This window comes from Haplochromis burtoni, unplaced genomic scaffold (assembly GCF_018398535.1).
Source record: "Haplochromis burtoni strain Fernald_Lab_line unplaced genomic scaffold, NCSU_Asbu1 Contig_372, whole genome shotgun sequence".
Classification (NCBI taxonomy): Eukaryota; Metazoa; Chordata; class Actinopteri; order Cichliformes; family Cichlidae; genus Haplochromis; species Haplochromis burtoni.
This window is the reverse complement of record NW_024582733.1, coordinates 150,492-170,873: the sequence shown is the minus strand read 5'-3', so window position 1 is coordinate 170,873 and position 20,382 is coordinate 150,492. Positions and strand designations below refer to the sequence as shown.

The window sequence follows — 20,382 nt, the reverse complement described above, 5'->3', positions numbered from 1 at the left end:
TGCATGTGCAATGACAATAAAGTTGAATTCTATTCTATTCTATTCTATTCTAAAACAGTTATAGTGGCCAGTGTCAGCTGACCTGTGGGCCCGAGCAGTCATGTCCATGACTTATAGTTCAATTAGGAAAACAATTCAACTATTTAATCATCAGGCCCAGATGTTGCTGCTAGCCCAAGCTAGTTCTGGTTTACAGCAAATTTGGGTATTTAGACGTTTTAGTTTGACAGTCACACATAACACAAACATTTTTCTAGCAAGTCTTGAGTTGGCTGTAAATGTCACATAGTCTATCAAATAAACTGAACATTGTTAGAGTTGTATTGTATCTGATTTCCCCTTTTTGTTTTTCAATCTTACACGTAGGAACCAAAGAAAGACGCACCGGAGCAACCAGGCTCCTCCACGATAGATGTGGTCTCGGTGACAGAAGAAGACCTCCCTACTGTCGAGACCCCCACCAGTCTGAACATCAGCCCCCTGGGCAGCTTTGTCATTGAGCCACAGTCAGGGAACTATTGCACTAAACCCGCAGATCCCCAACCTCCACCCAGTCCAGCCATGCCCATTACCAAAGTGCAGCCATTTATGCATGGTGAGATGCTGTGATACTCCAGGGGTGAATATGTACTTGCATGACATAATGGAAATATTACTGTTCAAGGCTAAAACTAAAAGGAGATCAGCACAAAATCCAACTAAATACAATGCAAAAGATCTTTTACAGATTCAGCTCTTTCTTACATGAACGTCTTTACGTCTCCCTTTTTAAAATGACTTTTACAATTTGCTTTCTACCAAAAAGGTCTGAGTAATATTGAAGAAAATTATTTTGACAATCGTCTTGAAAAATGTCAAAATAATCTTGCTGCTAGATCAGTGTTTGCAAAGGGACACAGTGTGTTTCCTCGGATGTAAAATGCGATGACTAAATAAAGCACACAGTCAGTGTAATAAAGCCTAAACTTAAGAGCCATTTAGTGTTGGAGATGAAAAACTTTTGAAACTCAGGTGCTCATATTGTATATTGTTGGCACAGCGAATTTTCACTAACCCCCGTCTGTCCACAGAAGATGACATGGATAAAAGCTGGAAGAGCAGAATCTTAGCCCATCGCTTTGCCGTTCTGATATTCGCTGTTTGCTGCATCCTCGGGGTGGCTGTCCTGCTCAGCGTTGGCCTTGGATGTAAGGAGCTCAGTGCTGTGGTAACTCTCTACATTTTGCAAAAATGGAGCCACTGAAGTGTCAGGATTGTTGCACGTTCGATATGTCACGTGGTTGGTGGTCACAACCTTAATAGGACTGTGTGAAGAATGACCAAGAATGACAGAGGCAGAATTTAGTGGAGCATTATTTTTATTTATCAAAGCTCTAATTCACAAAACTTAACATGGCAGCTCAGACAGAATCACACAAATTATTAAAATGTTCAGTAAATAATTAATAAATACAAAAAATACTGAAACAAAAATAACATTTACTCCACACAAGCAACAAAATACCTTATTACAGACCAGCAGAGGTGTTCCTGCCTGGTGCCCACAGGAAACAATGCAGGTTGCCCATCTTTTCTCTTTATGTCTGCAGTATTACCGAACACTGAACAAGATCATTCAGTACTTCTAGAACCTTCCTTATCGACAGTTTCATCTGTGCCTACAGTGGGCCTGAGCTGTTCGGGGAGGTTTCAGTGTGGCTCCTCGTCTCAGTGCATCAACAGCATTTACCTGTGTGACGGAAAACTTCACTGCAAAAATGGGGAAGACGAACTTGGCTGTGGTAAGACAGACACACACACACACACACACACACACACACACACACACACACACACACACACACACACACACACACACACACACACATAGCCATACTGTATAGACTGGAAGTGTTGTTTAGTGTTTTAATATTTCCACATGTGGAAATACAGCAACTGTACGTTTAGCTAGCAGACACATTTTGTGCAAACTGTGCAGAAATATTTGTGCTTCTGCTGGGATTTTTTAACAGTTTGAAATGAAGTGGCCACAACTTTAGTGACATCTACAGCACCACAAGCATGAGAAGAAAAAAGGATGTGTTGAGGGTGTAAACAGGCTGTGGGATGACACTGTTTTCATATTACTGTGTGAGTTTCTCCGTGTGGTCAGCTCACAGCAATGCCAGCCTGCAGGACAAACACACAGGATCTGGGGGGGATCTCAGGTGGACTCCCATACAACCAGGCCTGGCTCTGCTTAGCTCCTGAGCTCAGATGTGCTCAGTTGGCATTAACTGAAGATGCCAGAACAGCAGTTCTATGTTTTAGAAAACAGGATAGTGTACCGTCTCCCTTCTTGTAATTTCCTGTCTGTGTCGCATGTGTCTGTCTCTCAGTGCGTCTGAGTGGCAGAAGTTCAGTCCTGCAGGTTCAGATCCAGGGAAAATGGAGGACAGTCTGCTCAGAAGATTGGAACAACAGGCTGGGCAGAGCTGCCTGCAAGCAGCTTGGATACTCCAGGTTACACCAATGTTTCATTCATTTCTGCAGTGTCTAGTTGTCAGGCTGAGATGATACATTTCTTATTCGTGTCCTTTTTTTGTTTAGCACATGTTTTGGATGGACTTTCAAAAAGTGGACCACTGCTCCAAAGGTGGTGGACCAGTGGTCCATTTGACCAGAGTAAACTATCTCCAATTAAATTACAGTACAGTTACTGCAATAGAGCTCTAACTGTCTGGGATGTATTTTGTTTATTAACTTGTGGAAGATGGAACATCCATGAATACTGTAACATCTGAGATACTGATAATATAGTACTAGAGATACTATATGTCCAAAAATATGAAGAAAACTTATTCAGTTTGTGTCCAACGTCATCTGCAACTGACATCACTTCAAAATAATGCTTGAAGGAAAGGATTGCTTACTTGGTTAAATGGCTGTTACCTTGAACCCTCCCTCCTTGTGTCCCTGCTCTGTTCACATCACTGATTCATTGTGACTGTGGTTCGATGTTTGGGCTTGTTATTATGCTGCAAAATGTGGGGCGATCGTGGTTCAAGAGTTGGGAGTTCGCCTTGTAATCGGAAGGTTGCCAGTTCGAGCCCCGGCTTGGACAGTCTCAGTCATTGTGTCCTTGGGCAAGATACTTCACCCGTTGCCTACTGGTGGTGGTCAGAGGGCCCGGTGGCGCCAGTGTCCGGCAGCCTCGCCTCTGTCAGTGTGCCCCAGGGTGGCTGTGGCTACAATGTAGCTGCCATCACCAGTGTGTGAATGGGTGGATGACTGGATGTGTAAAGTGCTTTGAGGTTCTTAGGGACTAGTAAAGCGCTATATAAGGCCATTTACCATTCAAAATGAATTTGGCTAGTTTGGTTTATGCTGGCAGCAGAAGATAAATTATAAAGACTGCTGGACCAAAAATTTATTTAAAAATTAAAGTAAGAGTCAAGTCAGCTTTAATTGTATAGCACGTTTAAAAGACATTAAGTGTTATGAAACTAAACTCTTACTGCACATAAGAGAGTACAGTTAGAGTTTAGTTGGAGCATAAAAACAACTGTGTTTACAGGGCTTTTATCATTCCAACTACAGTAAGAAATAGATGGTTTAGGTCACAGAGTAATTATGGTTTTGAAACAACAGTAATCGTTGGTTTAACAAAGACAATTTTGCAACGTGCATCACCTTCAGAGGAAAAGACAAACAGGACTGTCAAACCCTGAAATGTATCTGTGTGAGCCGTAACAGATCCAAGACATGAAAGTCTCACAGGATGTCAGACTATGAAGGATAGATATATGAAGATATATGAACATAACCCTGACCCTTTTGTTTTTCAGTTATTTAGAGTCTTTCTTCATCTCTCTGACCTACATTGAGAAGGACCTTCAGACTGACCTGATGTCTTTTCAGTGGAACAAGTCACAGATAATCAAGCTTCAGAACGCCCCATCTATCAGGTGTACACACCTTTTGTCCTGTTTGAGTAAATGGAAAGTGTGTATTTGCCCCAAAGTGATAACACTGCTGTTGTCATCCAATTAGCCAATCAGAATTTAAAAAAAAAAAAAAAATTGCGCCTCAATATTAACCAGTCAAACAAAATACTCTCCAAAAACGGTCTGTTACACAGCAATGAGCGCTATAAATATTTTCACAAAACTATGAAAACATTACAAATTCAAAAGAGACAAACTGTTACTATATCAGCCACATCTGAACTCTATAGACGTACCCTGGGGTCACGCATGAAAACATCAAAGACTTCTGATGACCACAGACTGCTACAGAACACTATTGAAATCAATTCTGCCAGAGTATTCACTCACCCAACCAAAGCAAATACTTTGGGTAAAACAGTGTGCAAACATACACTTCACTGGCTTTAGTATCAAGAACACTTTACTATACAGACCAGAGGAGCCAGACATCAAATTACAACCCACCAATTACCTCGTGATCTACAGCTGTCCAGTGGCTGAGCATTTAAAGAGAAGAAGTAGGTCATATTAAAGCTTAGAGGGAACGAGATTAATAAAAGATCTTTTAGTCCAGTACACCATCAAAGTATTTTGAAGCTTTCGTTTTAAGGTATAAGAGTGTTTTAACTTGTTGTATGTGTTCAGTTCGGCTGAGCTTCCATGTCATTTGACCTATGGTTTCTATTTCACCACAGCAAGACACAGTGCAGCTCAGGGCTGGTGACAACTCTAAAATGTCTAGGTGAGAAAGCATGCAGCATTTGTTTTATTGATGTTTTTATTATATAAGAAAGTTTTCCACACACTTTGCTTGTTCTGTGTTTTGTCATATTACAGTCTTATTTCAAAATGGATTAAATTAGCTTTTCACTTCCAAATTCTGCAAACAATACCCCATCATGACATAGAGAAAAAAGTGAAACAATATAACATGCGTATTTAAGTATTCACAGTGTTTGCTCAATGCTTTGTTGAAGCACCTTGGACAGGATTTACAGTTTTACATCTTTTCAAGTATGATGCTACAAGCTTGCCACACCTATTTTCCTCTATTAATCAACCACAGACCAAGACAGACTTTAATTCATTTGAAAGCCTGATGCTTAGCCTCGTCCACCCCAGCTGTAAAACTCAGAAACCAGTCTTACTTGTTATCATCTATCGTCCACCTGGGCCTTACACAGAGTTTCTGTCTGATTTCTCAGACTTTTTATCTGATTTAGTTCTCAGCTCAGATAAAATAATTATTGTGGATGATTTTAACATCCATGTAGATGCTAAAAATGACAGCCTCAACATGGCATTTAATCTGTTATTAGACTCAATTGGCTTCTCTCAAAATGTAAAAGAGGCCACCCACCACTTTAATCACACTCTAGATCTTGTTTTAACAACATACGACTCTGGATACTGTAGCTCAAAGGCCTCAAATCAGAAGTATTTGACTCCGTGGTATAATTCTCAAACACGTACCCTAAAGCAGATGACTCGTAATCTGGAGAGGAAATGGCGTGTCACAAATTTAGAGGATCATCATTTAGCCTGGAGAAATAGTTTGCTGCTTTATAAGAAAGCCCTCCGCAAAGCCAGAACATCTTACTATTCATCACTGATTGAAGAAAATAAGAACAACCCCAGGTTTCTCTTCAGCACTGTAGCCAGGCTGACAAAAAGTCAGAGCTCTTTTGAGCCAACCATCCCTTTAACGTTAACTAGTAATGACTTCATGAACTTCTCCACAAATAAATTTTAATCATTAGAGAAAAAATGACCAATAATCATCCCACAGATGTAATATTATCTACAGCTACTCTTAGTACCATTGATGTTAAGTTAGACTCTTTTTCTCCAATTGATCTTTCTGAGTTAACTTCAATAATTACTTCCTCCAAACCATTAACGTGTCTTTTAGACCCCATTCCTACAAAACTGCTCAAAGAAGTCCTGCCATTAATTAATTCTTCAATCTCTAATAATCAGCTATGTACCACAGGCCTTCAAGCTGGCTGCAGTTAAACCTTTACTCAAAAAGCATCTCTAGACCCAGCAGTCTTAGCTAATTATAGGCCAATCTCCAACCTTCCTTTCATATCAAACATCCTTGAAAGAGTAGTTGAGTAGTGGTGAAGAGCTGCAGTCCTTCTCTACAGAGCAACGGTCTTGGTCACCTCTATGACTAATGGTCTTCTACCCTTATTGATCAGATTGGCTGGTTGGCCAGCTGTAGGAAGAGTCATGGTCTTTCATTTATGAATGATGGTGGCTGCTGTGCTCTTTGTTGCGGAACATTTTCTTTACCCTCTCCCTGATCTATCCCTCAATACAATCCTGTGCATTTTATGTTTTTTATTTTCAATAAATTTGCAAGAATTTTGAGTTTATTGTATGTAGAAAGGCGTGAGGTGAAAACTTAAATTTAATCGATTTTAATCCTTCATTGCTTTTTTTGAAATAAAGCTATAAAATATATATATATAGAGCAAATATATATATCCCCTACAATTAGGAGAGAGGAACCTGTGTCACTCTCCTTTGAAAACTAGTCTAAACAAACTACTCTAGACAAAAACTATTTTGTCTAGATTTAGCTTTAAGAGCATAGCAAGCAGCCTTCCAGTGGCCCTTTTTATGACAAAAGTTACAGACTTTGTCCAGGTTGTACAAGTTGACCTCTGATCCACCTGACTGGTCAGAAACACTAACAGAATCAGCACTTGCTTCAACTGTAGTACCAGGGTTATGAGAATCCCCCAAAACACACTCATGAGCCACCATATAATCTTCTGCTAGAGCAGCAGCTTCAGTAGCAGTGTTTGCTTTTTAATTGTTGATGTGCAACTATAGCCTCAAGAATCCAAATTTTAAACTGATCCAAGACTATAACCCTGTAAGCCTAACCCAGCCTACAGGGTTTGATGTGAACAGATAAACTCAAGATTGTTTGTCCTCCTTTTTTTCCAAGTCCCAAATCGTTCCCTGTAAGCGTCAAGAAAGCTGCTTTTACAACATAATAACTTAGAATAAAGAACCTTGAACTTTGTCTTTCTTCAGAAAACAAAGACAAGTAAACTTCCAGTGCAAACTGTAGCATTGGTGTCAGCAGTATCGAGCCACTGTCATTGATGTGAAACATGTTCGAGCAAGAAGAAAAAAGTTTTCTGAATCATTTTCATTAAATTTTGACAACAGTGTCAGGTTGCACAAAATATAATACTTTTCAGTCCAATGGTAAAATAAAGAATACCGCAGCTCAACAAGATTTCAGTTTTCCACTTTTAATCAAATATAGCCTATATCTCTCCACAGCTTTCCAAACACATTCTCTCCATTGCTAACTGCTTCTCATTTTCTGCATTTTGTTTCCTTGCATCATGTTCTAGCAGTAATTTAAGCAACTCGTTTTACTGCAACTCGTTCTGACACCTGGCAGAGAAGAACTAGGAACAGCTGAACCAAGTTCCCTTGTACATGAATCAAAACAGCCATTTCACTTAAATTTGCTTGGATACTTTAAACGTGTCCATAAACCTCTTGTCAAATCTCAGTCTCATAATGATCTACTATTGATCATCACTATTAATGAGATAAAAGCCTTAATAAAGGAATCTATTTAGCCATATTTTTACAACACACGAGTCAGAGGATCAATTGACCTCCTCTACATGTCATGCTAAAACCCAAACATTGCTGCTTCCAGGGTACAAACAAATCCAGAAGAGTACAAATCCCTTCTAATATACTGCCTGCTTATAAAGCATAACCTGATACTTAGCCTACTCTTCATGCAGTGTCAATGCCAGATTGGCTGTCTGTATCTGGAAGTCCCCCGGGATCTCAGCTTGGTCATTCTCAACCACCCTGGGGGGCATATCCCATTTTCACTTCCAAGGGGCTTCCTAGCCATACTTGACACAGATGTCACTGTGTACTATTCTAGCCACTTGGTTATGGCGCTCCATGTATGCCCTGCCTGGTGTGGTAAACTCCAGCTCCTTTCAATCTTGTGCTTAGAGCTTGTTCCTGTGCTGCCATGATTATTGCCTCTGTCCTGTCTTTCAGTCCAGCTTTGTCCAGCCATTGTTAGGATTTCTCAATATTAGTTACTTCTTCTATCTGCCAGTACATGTTGCACAAGGGCACGTCCTTCTATAATGGTTTCTCTTCTCGCCCCTCTTCTTTCTTGGGTTTCTGCTGATGGAGAGTGGTTTAGACACACACTAGTCCTTGGCCTCCTTTCTTCTGCTTCTGCTGGACTTGGGGTGAAACCCTCGTGGCATGGTAAGGAGCTTTCTTGACCTGATGTCAGTGTCTTCTGTCTTCTCCTTTGACCAATTATTGTATCAGCAGGGTATCTGACAAACAGCAGGGCACAGGTGTTGGCCGGATCTTTTTCTTCCCATTCATCTGAGTCCTCAGGACTTACCTTACTCTGTAGGTATTTGGTGGTTACAGCTTTCCTAGCAGCCTCTTCATGGTTCATATTTGCCTTTGGGATTCTGAGGTCCTTGATGTCTGTAATGTTGTCTTCTCCCACTCTTTGTTACCATCTGACTACACTTCTCCGGACCGGATGAAGTTTCGATGTCACTTCTGTTAGATCTTAGTGGTGTGAATCAGTGAACTGATGTCTCGTTCACTCCTGGCGAACAGATTGATGTCATCCATGTAGAGGGTGTTTGCTCCATTCTGAATTCGGTATCTGTAGCCAGACTTGCTGATGATCTGGCTGGGGGGGTTTAGGCCTACACCGAACAGTTAACCTCTTGTGTTTTTCCGCCCATCTCCATTTTATTCTTGATGACGGCTCTTAGGGTCCTGTTAATCTTGTACAGTTCTAGATATTAGAGTATGAACCATGTGCCTATTCATGTTAGCCGCTATGATGCCAGGAGCATCCGTGCTGTGCTGAGGCAGATTTTTGGCCAGTAGTTGGATGGGACCAGTCCCTTTTGGAGATTCTTGAGGATCAGGACTATCTGGCCTGCAGCTGGTCATTCTGGGTGCATCAAATGCATTAGCAGCTGGTTAGTTTGTGCTGCCAGACACTCATTGAGTACAGTTAACCTATTGAGCAAATTGGAGAGCAGGCCCTGGTCCTGTCCAACTCTTCATGCTGTTTCTTGGATGTCTCCCATTGTGACTGTGACTGAAGCATGTTCAGGGTGGAGATTACCATGGTCTGCTCTTAGATCCACCAACCACTGAGCATTATTGTTATGCAATCCTTCTCCCATATGCTCTTCCAGTAGTGCTGCACCTCCTGCCCTGGTGATGATGTTCTCAGACTGTTCCTCTGGCACTGAAAGAACATCTTGGATGGTTTAATGGAGAACATCTGGTTTATCCTTCTGACTTTTATCTCTCTATATCTGCCCAATTATTAAATCATTTATTGATAGGGACCTAGAAGAGAGAGACCTAATGTTTAATAAACCAAATTTAACTGTTTTGCTGCGATTTAAGCATTGTTTAAATGCTTAAATGTGATGCTTAAATCGGTATAAATGGTAGAAATTTGTTTTTTCAGCAGGCCAGGCATTCCAAAATCTGCTTCTTTCCCCCTTCTTTTAGGCTTTAAGCAGTAGAGTTGCTGCATGTTTCAGATCATACCTGCTGCATAATCAAGGCCTAAGGGCTTAAGATTCAGGGCCTAAACTGAAGGCGAGACCTTCTCCTTCAAGATTGTTTAGTACAGAGCAAGGTTTCATCAACGTAGCAGTAGTAGTGGCTTTTTTTTGGTCAGCAGTATTGAAGTCGTTACCCCACAAATGTAAGGTATTACACATTACTCATCACTTTCATTGCTACTAATTACATTTACTAAAAGTAACATTTTCTTAAAAGTAATCCATTACATTCCTTAATTCTTCACTGGAAAAACAAATTCTTTACGCTACTTGTTGCATTAGTTTGTCGTTACTCTGTAAAATTACTAATTTACAAAACACGCATTATTTCAAGATGCAGTGGTCAGCACAGAAGAAAGTCCTGGGTTATGTAAGTGTGATTGGCTGTCTGTCTCTCTGTGTCAGCCCTGCAACTGCCTGGGCAGGGTAAGCCCCCCCTCCTGCCATATGGCAGCTGAGATGGGCTCCAGGATCCCCGTGACCCTGAAATGGATAAGCCCAGGAGACATTATATCAAATGTTTATTATTTATTTGGCTTATTAACCTCAACATACGACAATGCTGCAAAAAAATTAATTTTCAAGTACAAAAATAAATACCAAACCAGTTTATAATCAGGTGGACGAAAAGATCCATTCACTGATTGTATGTACAATATGCATAAACTTTGAACTATTTACAGTGAAACAACACAGAAGATCAAACAACATAACATAAATTAAAATATGTAAAACTCAAAAAAAGCATCCATGTAACAATTTTAACAACTGAAGTGTATCACTTATTTCCTCACCTTTCCAGCTTGTTATCTTTGTAGTGATAGATAACAAGACAGACTCTTTCTCTGTCTCAGCCCCCCCCCCCTCCCTTTTTATTTTGTGTGTGCTGAGTCTGTAACCCCTCCCCCCGCCCTTCCCCTTCCTGCTCAGTGCATAGCAATGACTATTTGATGTCCTGTAGTCGACCAATCACACACAACTTGAACAGAAAAAAAACAGAAAGGAAAAAAAGAAAAAACAAAAGCTCTAAAATTTCGTTCCCAGCCGACACACTGTCACTATAGGACAGTACTAACCTTGTGGTGGTGACACTATAACTGCTTGACACTTTGTTTCTCTGTGCCCTCAGATTGCGGTCTCAGGCCTCAGTACAGGACACGTATTGTTGGAGGTAACATCACGAAACAAGGCCAGTTCCCCTGGCAAGTTAGCCTCCATTTTAGGAATGAACACCTGTGTGGAGGCTCCATCATATCACCATACTGGGTCATCACTGCAGCACATTGTGTGTATGGGTGAGTCAATCAGATGTAGATATTTTACATTCTCTACAAACATCTGGTTCTTCTTAATACTGACAACAAAGGCCTGTTTGTTGAGCGGGCATAAAAACACTATTATGCTTATGTCTGTTAAGTCCTTGTTGTATCCAAGGGTTCTTCTCCTAATGCCTGGCAGCTCCAACTTTGCCTAATGTATGACCGTGGGGATGAGAGGAATGAGGACCCAAGATGCAGGACTTAATGATGAAGGCAGTGTGTTTATTTACAGTGGTGTAAATAGTTCACAGAATAAATCCCCGTGTTTTCCCCTTGACTTCCGTGTTGTGTCTTCACCCACAAGTCCGTGCTCTTCCGCTCCTGTGTGCCCTCGCACCCCGTGCTCGCTGCTCTTGTCTTCCCTGCTCCTTGCTGGAGAAAATAACAAAGAGGCAACTTGTCAGGACACTCGACTACCGCAGGCATGCACTCACCGGCCTTGACATTTATCACCACTAACGTGGAGTCTCACACAACAATCCCACACCGAGGAGCACTCAGCCACAGTCTTAAGAAGCTCCCCAACGACGCTTCATTAGCTGCAGGTGTATGTGATCATCTACTTCATGTGTGGCCATCCTCTAGACAGGACACGCCCACCAGGCCTACCTGAAAAGTCCTTTCAGAGAGGCGGGCTCTCGCTTCGGCCACTAAGAGAGTTGGAGATGGTTTTGATCTGACCAATGAGCCGAATTTACAGCCTTCTGACGAGTGAAGCGTGCAGAGTTTTTTTCAACCAAAACAGCTTTGCAGACTCTCCAGAAACACACAAGTCCTTACCAGCTGCCCCACAACCCAGTGTTTCAGATGGCTGAAAGAAATGTTTGATGGCAAAAGGCAATGCAGTGTTGAGGTTCTAACGTTTAAATAAGAAAATGCCAAGAGGAGACCAGTAGCCCTGAGTCTGCATGCAAAACATGAAAAACTCCAAAGCAGATGCTTGTTCTTACATAGCTGCACATATTCTTTGTTGTGGTACTTTTCTGTTCCAATGAAACAAGAAGATCTCATTTTAAAGTCCTTTTTTTTGCCATCCTGTGATTGCATTTGTCATATTCTCTTAATATCTTCGAGCTATTTCCAAGAATGCTGATGTTAGATTCAGTTTTAAAGCTGGATGTGATCTTAAAGTCACTCTCACAGCACTGATTTTAGAGTAATGTACAATAATTGTAATGTCATTTAAATTTCCAAACGGCAGTCAGGGTTATGTTGAAGTACAGGCTGTATGGAGGACCGTACCTTATCTGTTAAACTCGCCTTTATGACACCATGTCTGTGGGAATTACTGACATGATATCAACATACCAAGGAGTTTATGACTTGTTTTTCTTTTATCAAAGAAAAGATGGAAAACTTGAAGTTACAGCACAATTTCTCCAAATGTGTGCTTCTTTTTAAGCCAGGGTGCTTTTACAGCATTCACATTAGCTCAGGTGGTAAAAATACAATGACCACACAGACAGGAAGTGAACTTTAACATTCGAGGTTCTGTTCGAGTCTTTCTTAGATGATGTGAACAGTCTCATGGAGCTTCTTTTTTATTTATTGCAAATCACTTGTACTTTATTTGAACACATGCAGGGAGCTTCTGTGATGCATTTACTTCTCCGGCCTCGTGTTCCCATCTTGTATTTCTAAAACCCAACTTCTGTGTTTGCTCTGTAGAAACACCAATGAATCTAAACATTCACAGATTTCATCAGGACATCTTCAACATTTTAAGTCTTTGTTGTTTTTATGTTTTACATTTTAAAAAAGTTTCAACATTTTCTGTTTTCAAAGCACAGTGGCATGGAAAAAGATTTTTCTGCTGCTGCAGAAATGATTGTCCCAGAATGATTCTGGGATTTTATGGTCAAACATTGTGATTTCCTAACTGTGTGTGGAGTAACATGAGCTTTCTCTGATGATGTAAGTGTCCTGACCAAGAATGGTTCAGGATTAAACAACACAAACTGTTTTGATAGCAGAAACGGTCTATCTTACAGCTCTCAGAGGTTACAGACAGTTTTACAGACACATCCTTTTTCATGTCTGTTTACGTGGTTTTTATGTATATAGTTGTTCTCAATAGTACAAACATCGTCTAACTTTTCTTTGCTCTCTCACAATTTAACACTCAATGCCAAAAACAGGGTTGACCCATGTTTCTATGATGTCTGCTTCAAATATGTACAGCTCTGAAAATCCCTTCTTCTTCTTTTAAAGTAATGTAGAACATGATCTCTCTCACTCTTTGTGTCTGTAAAAAAGAAAACCACAAACTGGTAATTGTGTAATAATAATAATAATAGCTTAATAATGCAGAATTATGATATAGAAATAAAAAACTGAAGTTGTGGCTATTTGAACACGTTGCCTGCCTGCAGCACTGAAGGACTCCGTGAGAGACGTCTGTCTCGCCCTAGCAGCACCTGTCCCTGTCCTCCTCTTCACTTTGCCTCAACATATTTCATCCTATTCTGTGATATGATTTACTCTGAGGTGTTTGACGAGGTCAGTGCTGTTGCCACAACATCTCACTTTCTTGCCACATGTATCGCAAACCGTGTCGTGGCCGTTTGTGGAGATAAAATACGTAAACTCAGTTTACGCTCAGCCAGTGTTGTGAGTGCGCACGCCAGCGGCTGCAACACATTTATACAGCCGTGTTTCGCATATGACAATGAAAGGCAGAAGAGGAAGTAGTTCCTTTGAATGTAGACAATCCAAATGATGTAGTTTCTTTCCACTGTGTTCCTGTTAATGATAAACTACAAAAATTACCCCAAAGTACTAAAATATCGATGAGAATCGATTCTAGAACATAAATTACTGGTATCGGAAGAATCGATATTTCAATATCGATCTGCACATCACTACTATCCACAGCAGCCTCTGACCTGATGACCTCAGCGCTCGGGAAGAGGGATGAGGTTTCAGCAGATCAGATATAAAATGGGGAGCTTGACCATGCAGGGCCCTTAAGGTTAAAACCAACATTTTAAAGTGAAACCTAAAGTTTCCTGGCAAGGAAGTTGTTGTTTAACCATTGCTTGTTATCTGCCGGGCAATTACTTAAACAAGACCATTTAAAACTCAGACTTTGAAAGAACAGTATAACTGAATGTCATCAGCATAGAGATGATAGGAAATATTGTTGTAATGCCTAATGATTTGGCCCAGGGGGGAAATATAGAGCACAAAACATGGAGTACACTGTGTTTAATACGTTTAAAAGAGCATTTGTATCATGGTTCAATTTTACAAGCATCCTGTTTTATTGTGAAGAGCTTTGTAAGAAGAAGTGAATGTGGTTGTGATCGGTAGCAGGATTGAGAGAAGTTGCAACGGAAAGTACAAGAAGATTTGTATTTGTATGAACCAGACTGCTTGATAGTCTGTGTCCATGCACACATTTTGCAAACCACCTGTGAGAAGCTCGAAATCCACAGTGCAGCTGCTCACTTTTGCTTTAGCATCCAGAGCACGCGACATCTTGGAGTTGTCCGCTAATCACTCTGCATTCCTTCACACATAACTGTTTCAGTACATAAAACATGCCCTCCACCCTCTCGAAACATGAGACTACAGAGCCTATGGAAGCAGTATAAAAACATGTCTGTAATGAGTTGAAGTTTGACAGTGAAAAGACGTCCACAACAACCACATTTTGGCCCATACATGGAGGTCGTACAGACAACAACACTAGATGTTCAGTAGACATTGGAAAAAGATGTCTCCTGGCATTCCAAAACAACAATATTCAATTTCAATTCAATTTTATTTATACAGCACCAAACCACAACAGTCACCTCAAGGCGCCATACATTGTACAGTAGATCGTACAATAATGCATACAGAGAAAAACCCAACAATCATATGAGCAAGCACTTTGGCGACAGTGGGAAGGAAAAACTCCCTTTTAACAGGAAGAAACCTCCGGCAGAACCAGGCTCAGGGAGGGGCGGGGCCATCTGCTGCGACCGGTTGGGGTGAGAGAAGGAAGACAGGATAAAGACATGCTGTGGAAGAGAGACAGAGGTTAATAACAGATATGATTCAATGCAGAGAGGTCTGTTAACACAGTGAGTGAGAAAGGTGACTGGAGAGGAAAAACTTTTTCCTTTTCCAGAGGATTCAGGGTCACCTGGTCCAGCCCTAACTATATGCTTTAGCAAAAAGGAAAGTTTGAAGCCTAATCTTGAAAGTAGAGATAGTGTCTGTCTCCTGAATCCAAACTGGAAGCTGGTTCCACAGAAGAGGGGCCTGAAAACTGAAGGCTCCGCCTCCCATATCAGCCAGCTCGCTCTATTTACCAGTCATAGCCCTGATTCTTTCCTCCTTTCTCCAATGTTTCCTTTTCTTTCTCTATCTCAAACAGGTTTTCCTCCTCTCCTTCTACTCTGTTTTCAGTAACATAATTTCCACTCTGAGTGGCTGTAGCTCAGGAGGTAGAGCAGCTCATCTGCTAATCAGAGGGTTGCTATTTTGGTGACTGTTCCAGCCTGCTTGCCAAAAACTTGTGGGCAAGCTACTGATCATTTCCAAAGTTGCTCTCTGATGAAGCCATCAGAGTATGACTGATGTTGTCTAAAATGCTTTGAGTGTACAGGTAGAGCAGAAAGGTTCTATAAGAACAAGTCAATGTACCACGCTGCTGGCCAACAACGGTTGAGGTCACGTTCAGTATGTTTATTTATTAAATGCAAACATCAGGAACATTTTAGATTGACGTAAACTTTTCTCAGTTATCATCTGTTATTGTTCACACTTTGCAGCACTTATAAGATCACACTGAGGCTGATGGAACGACTGGGACAGACTGAGACTGAGCCTACCCTATTTGTTGTGTGCTCATGTCTTTTTTCCGTTTTGTCCCCCCCACCCCCCGGATCTTTTCTTGCTGTTTGTGCTCAGGTTTGTAAACTCCTCCATGTGGGCGGTCTATGTGGGACTGACAGAGCAGCCGCTTCACGGGGCCCAGGCTTTGGCTGTTGAGAAAATCGTATACCATAATCGTTACCGACAAAAAGGACTCGACTATGACATTGCACTGATGAAACTGGCCAAGCAACTTGAAGTTAATGGTATTAGTATCCTTCAACCTCTCATTCGCTACAACTTTTTTCCTTGACAACACTCCCTAACACTCATTATTTATAGCCAAAGCTATAGTGATCCAGGTGTCTTCATTGGCAGACTCACAGGATGCAGTTCAATCCCCAGACCAGGCAGATTTACTACTTTTGTTATTCACATTCTTTGTAGTTTACTTCATATTCCTGTAAGTGCATCTTTGTTAGAATGTCTTCAGCACATACTGCAAGCGAACAATGAGCATGGCTATGCAAATACATTTCACTACATACAACAGTAAATGCATCCTTATTAGTATAGATTTTACTACATAGAAAAGCACATATCAGAACACATCCCACTTCAAATGGGTTCCCAACAGTGATTGCACACTGAACACCAGTTGCCCCATGAGTTGGTGTACGTTCTCTGTTCACTGGTAAATCTAAATTATTGACGGCCTTATTTTTTCCCCGTATTGTACTTTTAGACCTATAAACTGCATAGTGCACTGCATCAAAGATCGTTCCGTGTCTGGCAAACTTAAAATACGTGACAGCTATCAGATAATCTTCCTTTCAGTCCTGTTTAGGGATCTTTCACTCTCTTCCCTCCCTTCTGCTTTACTTTCTCTCCTAGGATATTTTCTTCCTGACCTTGGAGTCCCATAGATCAGATTGTATGAATAAGTCTGACATGTATCAGTAACACTTTTCCCTGCAGGCTCTGTGCAGCCCATCTGCCTGCCCAGCCATGGAGAGGAGTTTAAGGAGGGCACCTTGTGCTGGATCTCTGGTTGGGGTGCAACAGAGGAAGATGGTGAGTGTAGACATCTAAAGCTTATTTTGTATTCTGTTCAGTTAGGTGTTGTTTAGGGTGTTTTTGTGGGGATCATCTGAATTTCTGAATTTATACTGAATTTATACTGAATTTCAACATTTATATGGTTGAAATTCTTTTTAACAGGAGACACTAGTGTTGTTCTGCGCTCAGCTGTGGTACCACTTATCTCCAACCAGAACTGCAACAAACCAGAGGTTTACAAGGGCTTAATCTCCTCCTGGATGATCTGTGCAGGATACCTGGAAGGTGGAATTGACTCTTGTCAGGTAGAGCTAGTTTCCTTTTGCACTAAAATGAGATATATTAGTTTTATGGGGAGGAAGTGGATTGCACAGATGAGAGTCTGAAAGGGAGAATGACAGAGCACAGATTTAAACTACTGTAAGCGTTGCTATGACCACAAGCACGCAAACGAGGTACCAGGGTTGTAATGGCAAACCAGTCGATCCAAGTCGAGTCTATTATTAAATTCCATTCATTTTATTCTCTAACGGCAAAGAAAGACACGGCTCAAAGTGGTCTAACTCAAAAAATTATCTTTAATTTTACATTTTCCGGAAAATGGAGACTGAGCAGACACACAAACACGCCAGCCCAAGTCTAAGGCATCAGCACCCCGTCTTGCTATATTTTGTAGCACGTCACACCCAGTTTTGATACAAACATTATATGGTACAAGTTCCTCTTTTCTTTGTGTCAAATTTCCGGTGCAACTTTGCACTTCCTCTTTCTAAAGTCTGTTGCCAGGGCAACCTGTCACCCTTAACATAGTTCTCATCTGGGTCTGGCATACATAAAACAATATAATCAGACAATAAGCACTAAGATTATATATTAAATACATGACACAATCCATGGCAAGTCGACATGATTAGGTACTAATGGAAAAGGGGCGTATGTATGTTTTCACCTATCTGGTGTTTCCAGGGGGACAGCGGCGGTCCGCTTGCCTGTGAGGACTCGTCTGTGTGGAAGCTAGTGGGAGCAACCAGTTGGGGCATTGGCTGTGCTCACATAAACAAGCCGGGCGTTTACACCCGCATCACACTCGCTCTCAGCTGGATCCACAAACAGATGGAGGTCAGTGTCCATATTTAAGGTCCCGATGTAGCAAATCTTGACTTGAGTCAAGTACTAATCCTGTCTGTCACATCCAGCAGACAATGTCTAAAAATGGATTCAGACTGATTATGAATGTAATATTACTATTAATGCACATGCAGCATTCTTGAGGCTCATCTACGCGCAACTGGTTTAAATGTCTTTACACACATAGCGGGTTTAGTCCGTGCATTTTGATTAGCTTGTGAACAGATACACAAAGCGTTTTATTATGCAATGAAAATGCAAAAATGTATGCATCAGATGTCATCATCCACATAACTTATTCAAAGTTTGCAACATGCATATACAAAGATGCAATTACTTCTCATGTTAATTTTTAAGACGCTTGTGGTGGGGCGTGGTCTGCGGTGCCGTGCGGACGCACCTGCATGGCATCCGCAATCACGCCCGCCGTGTTAAAACACGGGGACTCAGGGGTTGGTGGGGTTTGTGGTGGTGTGATGCAAATGTTAAATAAAGAAAACATGGATCTGTGGTCCCGTCGTGCCTTAATTCCACCACAACACTATATTTAGAAACTGAATCACTATCATTGCGAAGTTTGAACACAAACAAGGAATTTGTCGTTGTTATATTCTATCTCTGTACCACAACAAACAGTGGTACAGAGATAGAATATATGGTACATTTCTATGTAAATATTACAAATATGAAAAAGAAATACACACAAAGAGAATATATACTAACTACCTACAGATATAGATCACAAATTAGAAATGAAGAAATATGTATGCAAGGTATATATAAGGTACGGCATGATATGCAAAGTGGCAGCAATCTTCTTCGTCCGTCTCAGTGTCCTGGAGGTGTGCAGGTCAAGGTCAAATTTATTTATAGAGCACATTTCAAAAAGCCGATGCTGCACAAAGTGCTTAACAATAAAAAAGTAGCATTAAAAAGCAGCAATGTAATACAATAACAATATAAAAGAATAATAGGACTATAAAAGAATTAAAACAATAACTAAAACTATTTCAAATAAGAACAAAATGCTTGGGTCATAGTGTGTTAAAAGCCAGGGCATAAAAATGTCTCTTTAATAATGATTTAAATTGCTCAAGTGTTTGTGCAGATCTAATATTTAAGGGGAGACTATTCCAAAGTCTGGGACCTGCCACAGAGAAGGATCTATCACCACGAGATTTGAGATTAGTCCGTGGGATGGACAACATTAATTCTGAGCTAGACCTCATGGTTTTTCCTGGAGCATAGGCACAGAGGAGCTCAGACAGGTAAGGAGGGGCTCGGGCTTTAAGTGACTTAAAAACAAAAAGTAAAAGTTTAAATTGGATCCTGTAGGAGACAGGAAGCCAGTGTAAAGAAGCTAAAACTGGGGTTATATGCTCTCTCCGTTTGGTACCAGTTAGCAGGCGAGCAGCTGCATTTTGAACCATCTGAAGACGATGGATGGTGGCCTGATCTAGACCATAATACAATGAATTGCAGTAGTCTAATCTGCAAGTAAGGAAAAGGTGAATAACACGCTCAAAGATGTTAGCCGGGAGGTATGGCTTTACCTTGGCTAGCTGCATTAACTGAAAGAAGCAGGACTGAACTACTGCACTCACCTGCTTATTCAATTTAAAAGAACCATCAATATAGACACCGAGGTTTTTTACATGTGTTTACAATAGAAGGAAAGGGCGCCCAGAGTGCTGTCGATATGATTAAGTTTCCAAAAATGACAACCTCAGTTTTATTTTCATTTAGCTTTAAAAAATTTAATGACAACCACTTTTTGACATCATCAAGGCAGCGTAATAAGAGCTGCGGATGGTCTGACCCTGCTTTTAAAGGTAGATAAATCCCTAAATAGGTCTTGTAGGGAAGGCAGATTGCAGCCAATTAAAGTGTAAGTGTAAGGACTTCACTGTCTCCACTGGGCAGGCATGCAGGAAGATGGGATCTGAGGGGCTAGTTTCAACCCGAGGTCCACCATGAGCTCCATTGTTTTGGCAGCACTGAGCTCCTCATCTCCACCTGAGATGAGCCCAATGATGGCGGTCTCATCAGCAAACTTCAGGTTTGTTGGACTGGTGATTGGAGGCTCAGTGTTGGGTGTACACAGGGTTAATACACCTTTTTCAGGGTCAAATTCAAGCACTTTCAAGGTCCCTTTTCAAACTTTTGCAGCACATTCCCCCCTCCCCGCCAAAAAAAAAAAAGAATGCATGTTTCAATTCACATCACCTCAGTAAGACCATGTGAAAATTAAGACAAATCATCCTAGGTGAACTTAAACACCTTTGTTCCCCTTTTGTTAAGACAGAAAAACGCACCATACAAAAATACTGCATGTTAGCAGAGCTGCTCTGGGCAGCGTTATGGCACGATAATTTTGAGGGAGAATAGAAAGTCGACACACATATCTCATTCCTGACGGAGGACTCTCCCACTACACCTCTCCAGTGCATTCACAGAGTCGTTGCATGGTAAGAC

General features: G+C 41.1%; 1 protein-coding gene across 1 annotated transcript in view; it reads left to right on the top strand.

Annotated features, from left to right (window-relative positions):
- Window positions 1-160: 160 nt before the first annotated feature.
- tmprss3a (transmembrane serine protease 3a) overlaps window positions 161-20,382 on the top strand; it is a 38,358-nt gene continuing 18,136 nt past the window's right edge. The window contains exons 1-11 of the mRNA XM_042228970.1: window positions 161-205; window positions 367-595; window positions 1,071-1,187; window positions 1,665-1,781; window positions 2,379-2,502; window positions 3,828-3,947; window positions 10,687-10,890; window positions 15,817-15,986; window positions 16,699-16,794; window positions 16,942-17,084; window positions 17,746-17,898. Coding sequence (XP_042084904.1) covers window positions 161-205; window positions 367-595; window positions 1,071-1,187; window positions 1,665-1,781; window positions 2,379-2,502; window positions 3,828-3,947; window positions 10,687-10,890; window positions 15,817-15,986; window positions 16,699-16,794; window positions 16,942-17,084; window positions 17,746-17,898 — 1,518 coding nt within the window. The remainder of the gene's footprint in view (window positions 206-366; window positions 596-1,070; window positions 1,188-1,664; window positions 1,782-2,378; window positions 2,503-3,827; window positions 3,948-10,686; window positions 10,891-15,816; window positions 15,987-16,698; window positions 16,795-16,941; window positions 17,085-17,745; window positions 17,899-20,382) is intronic.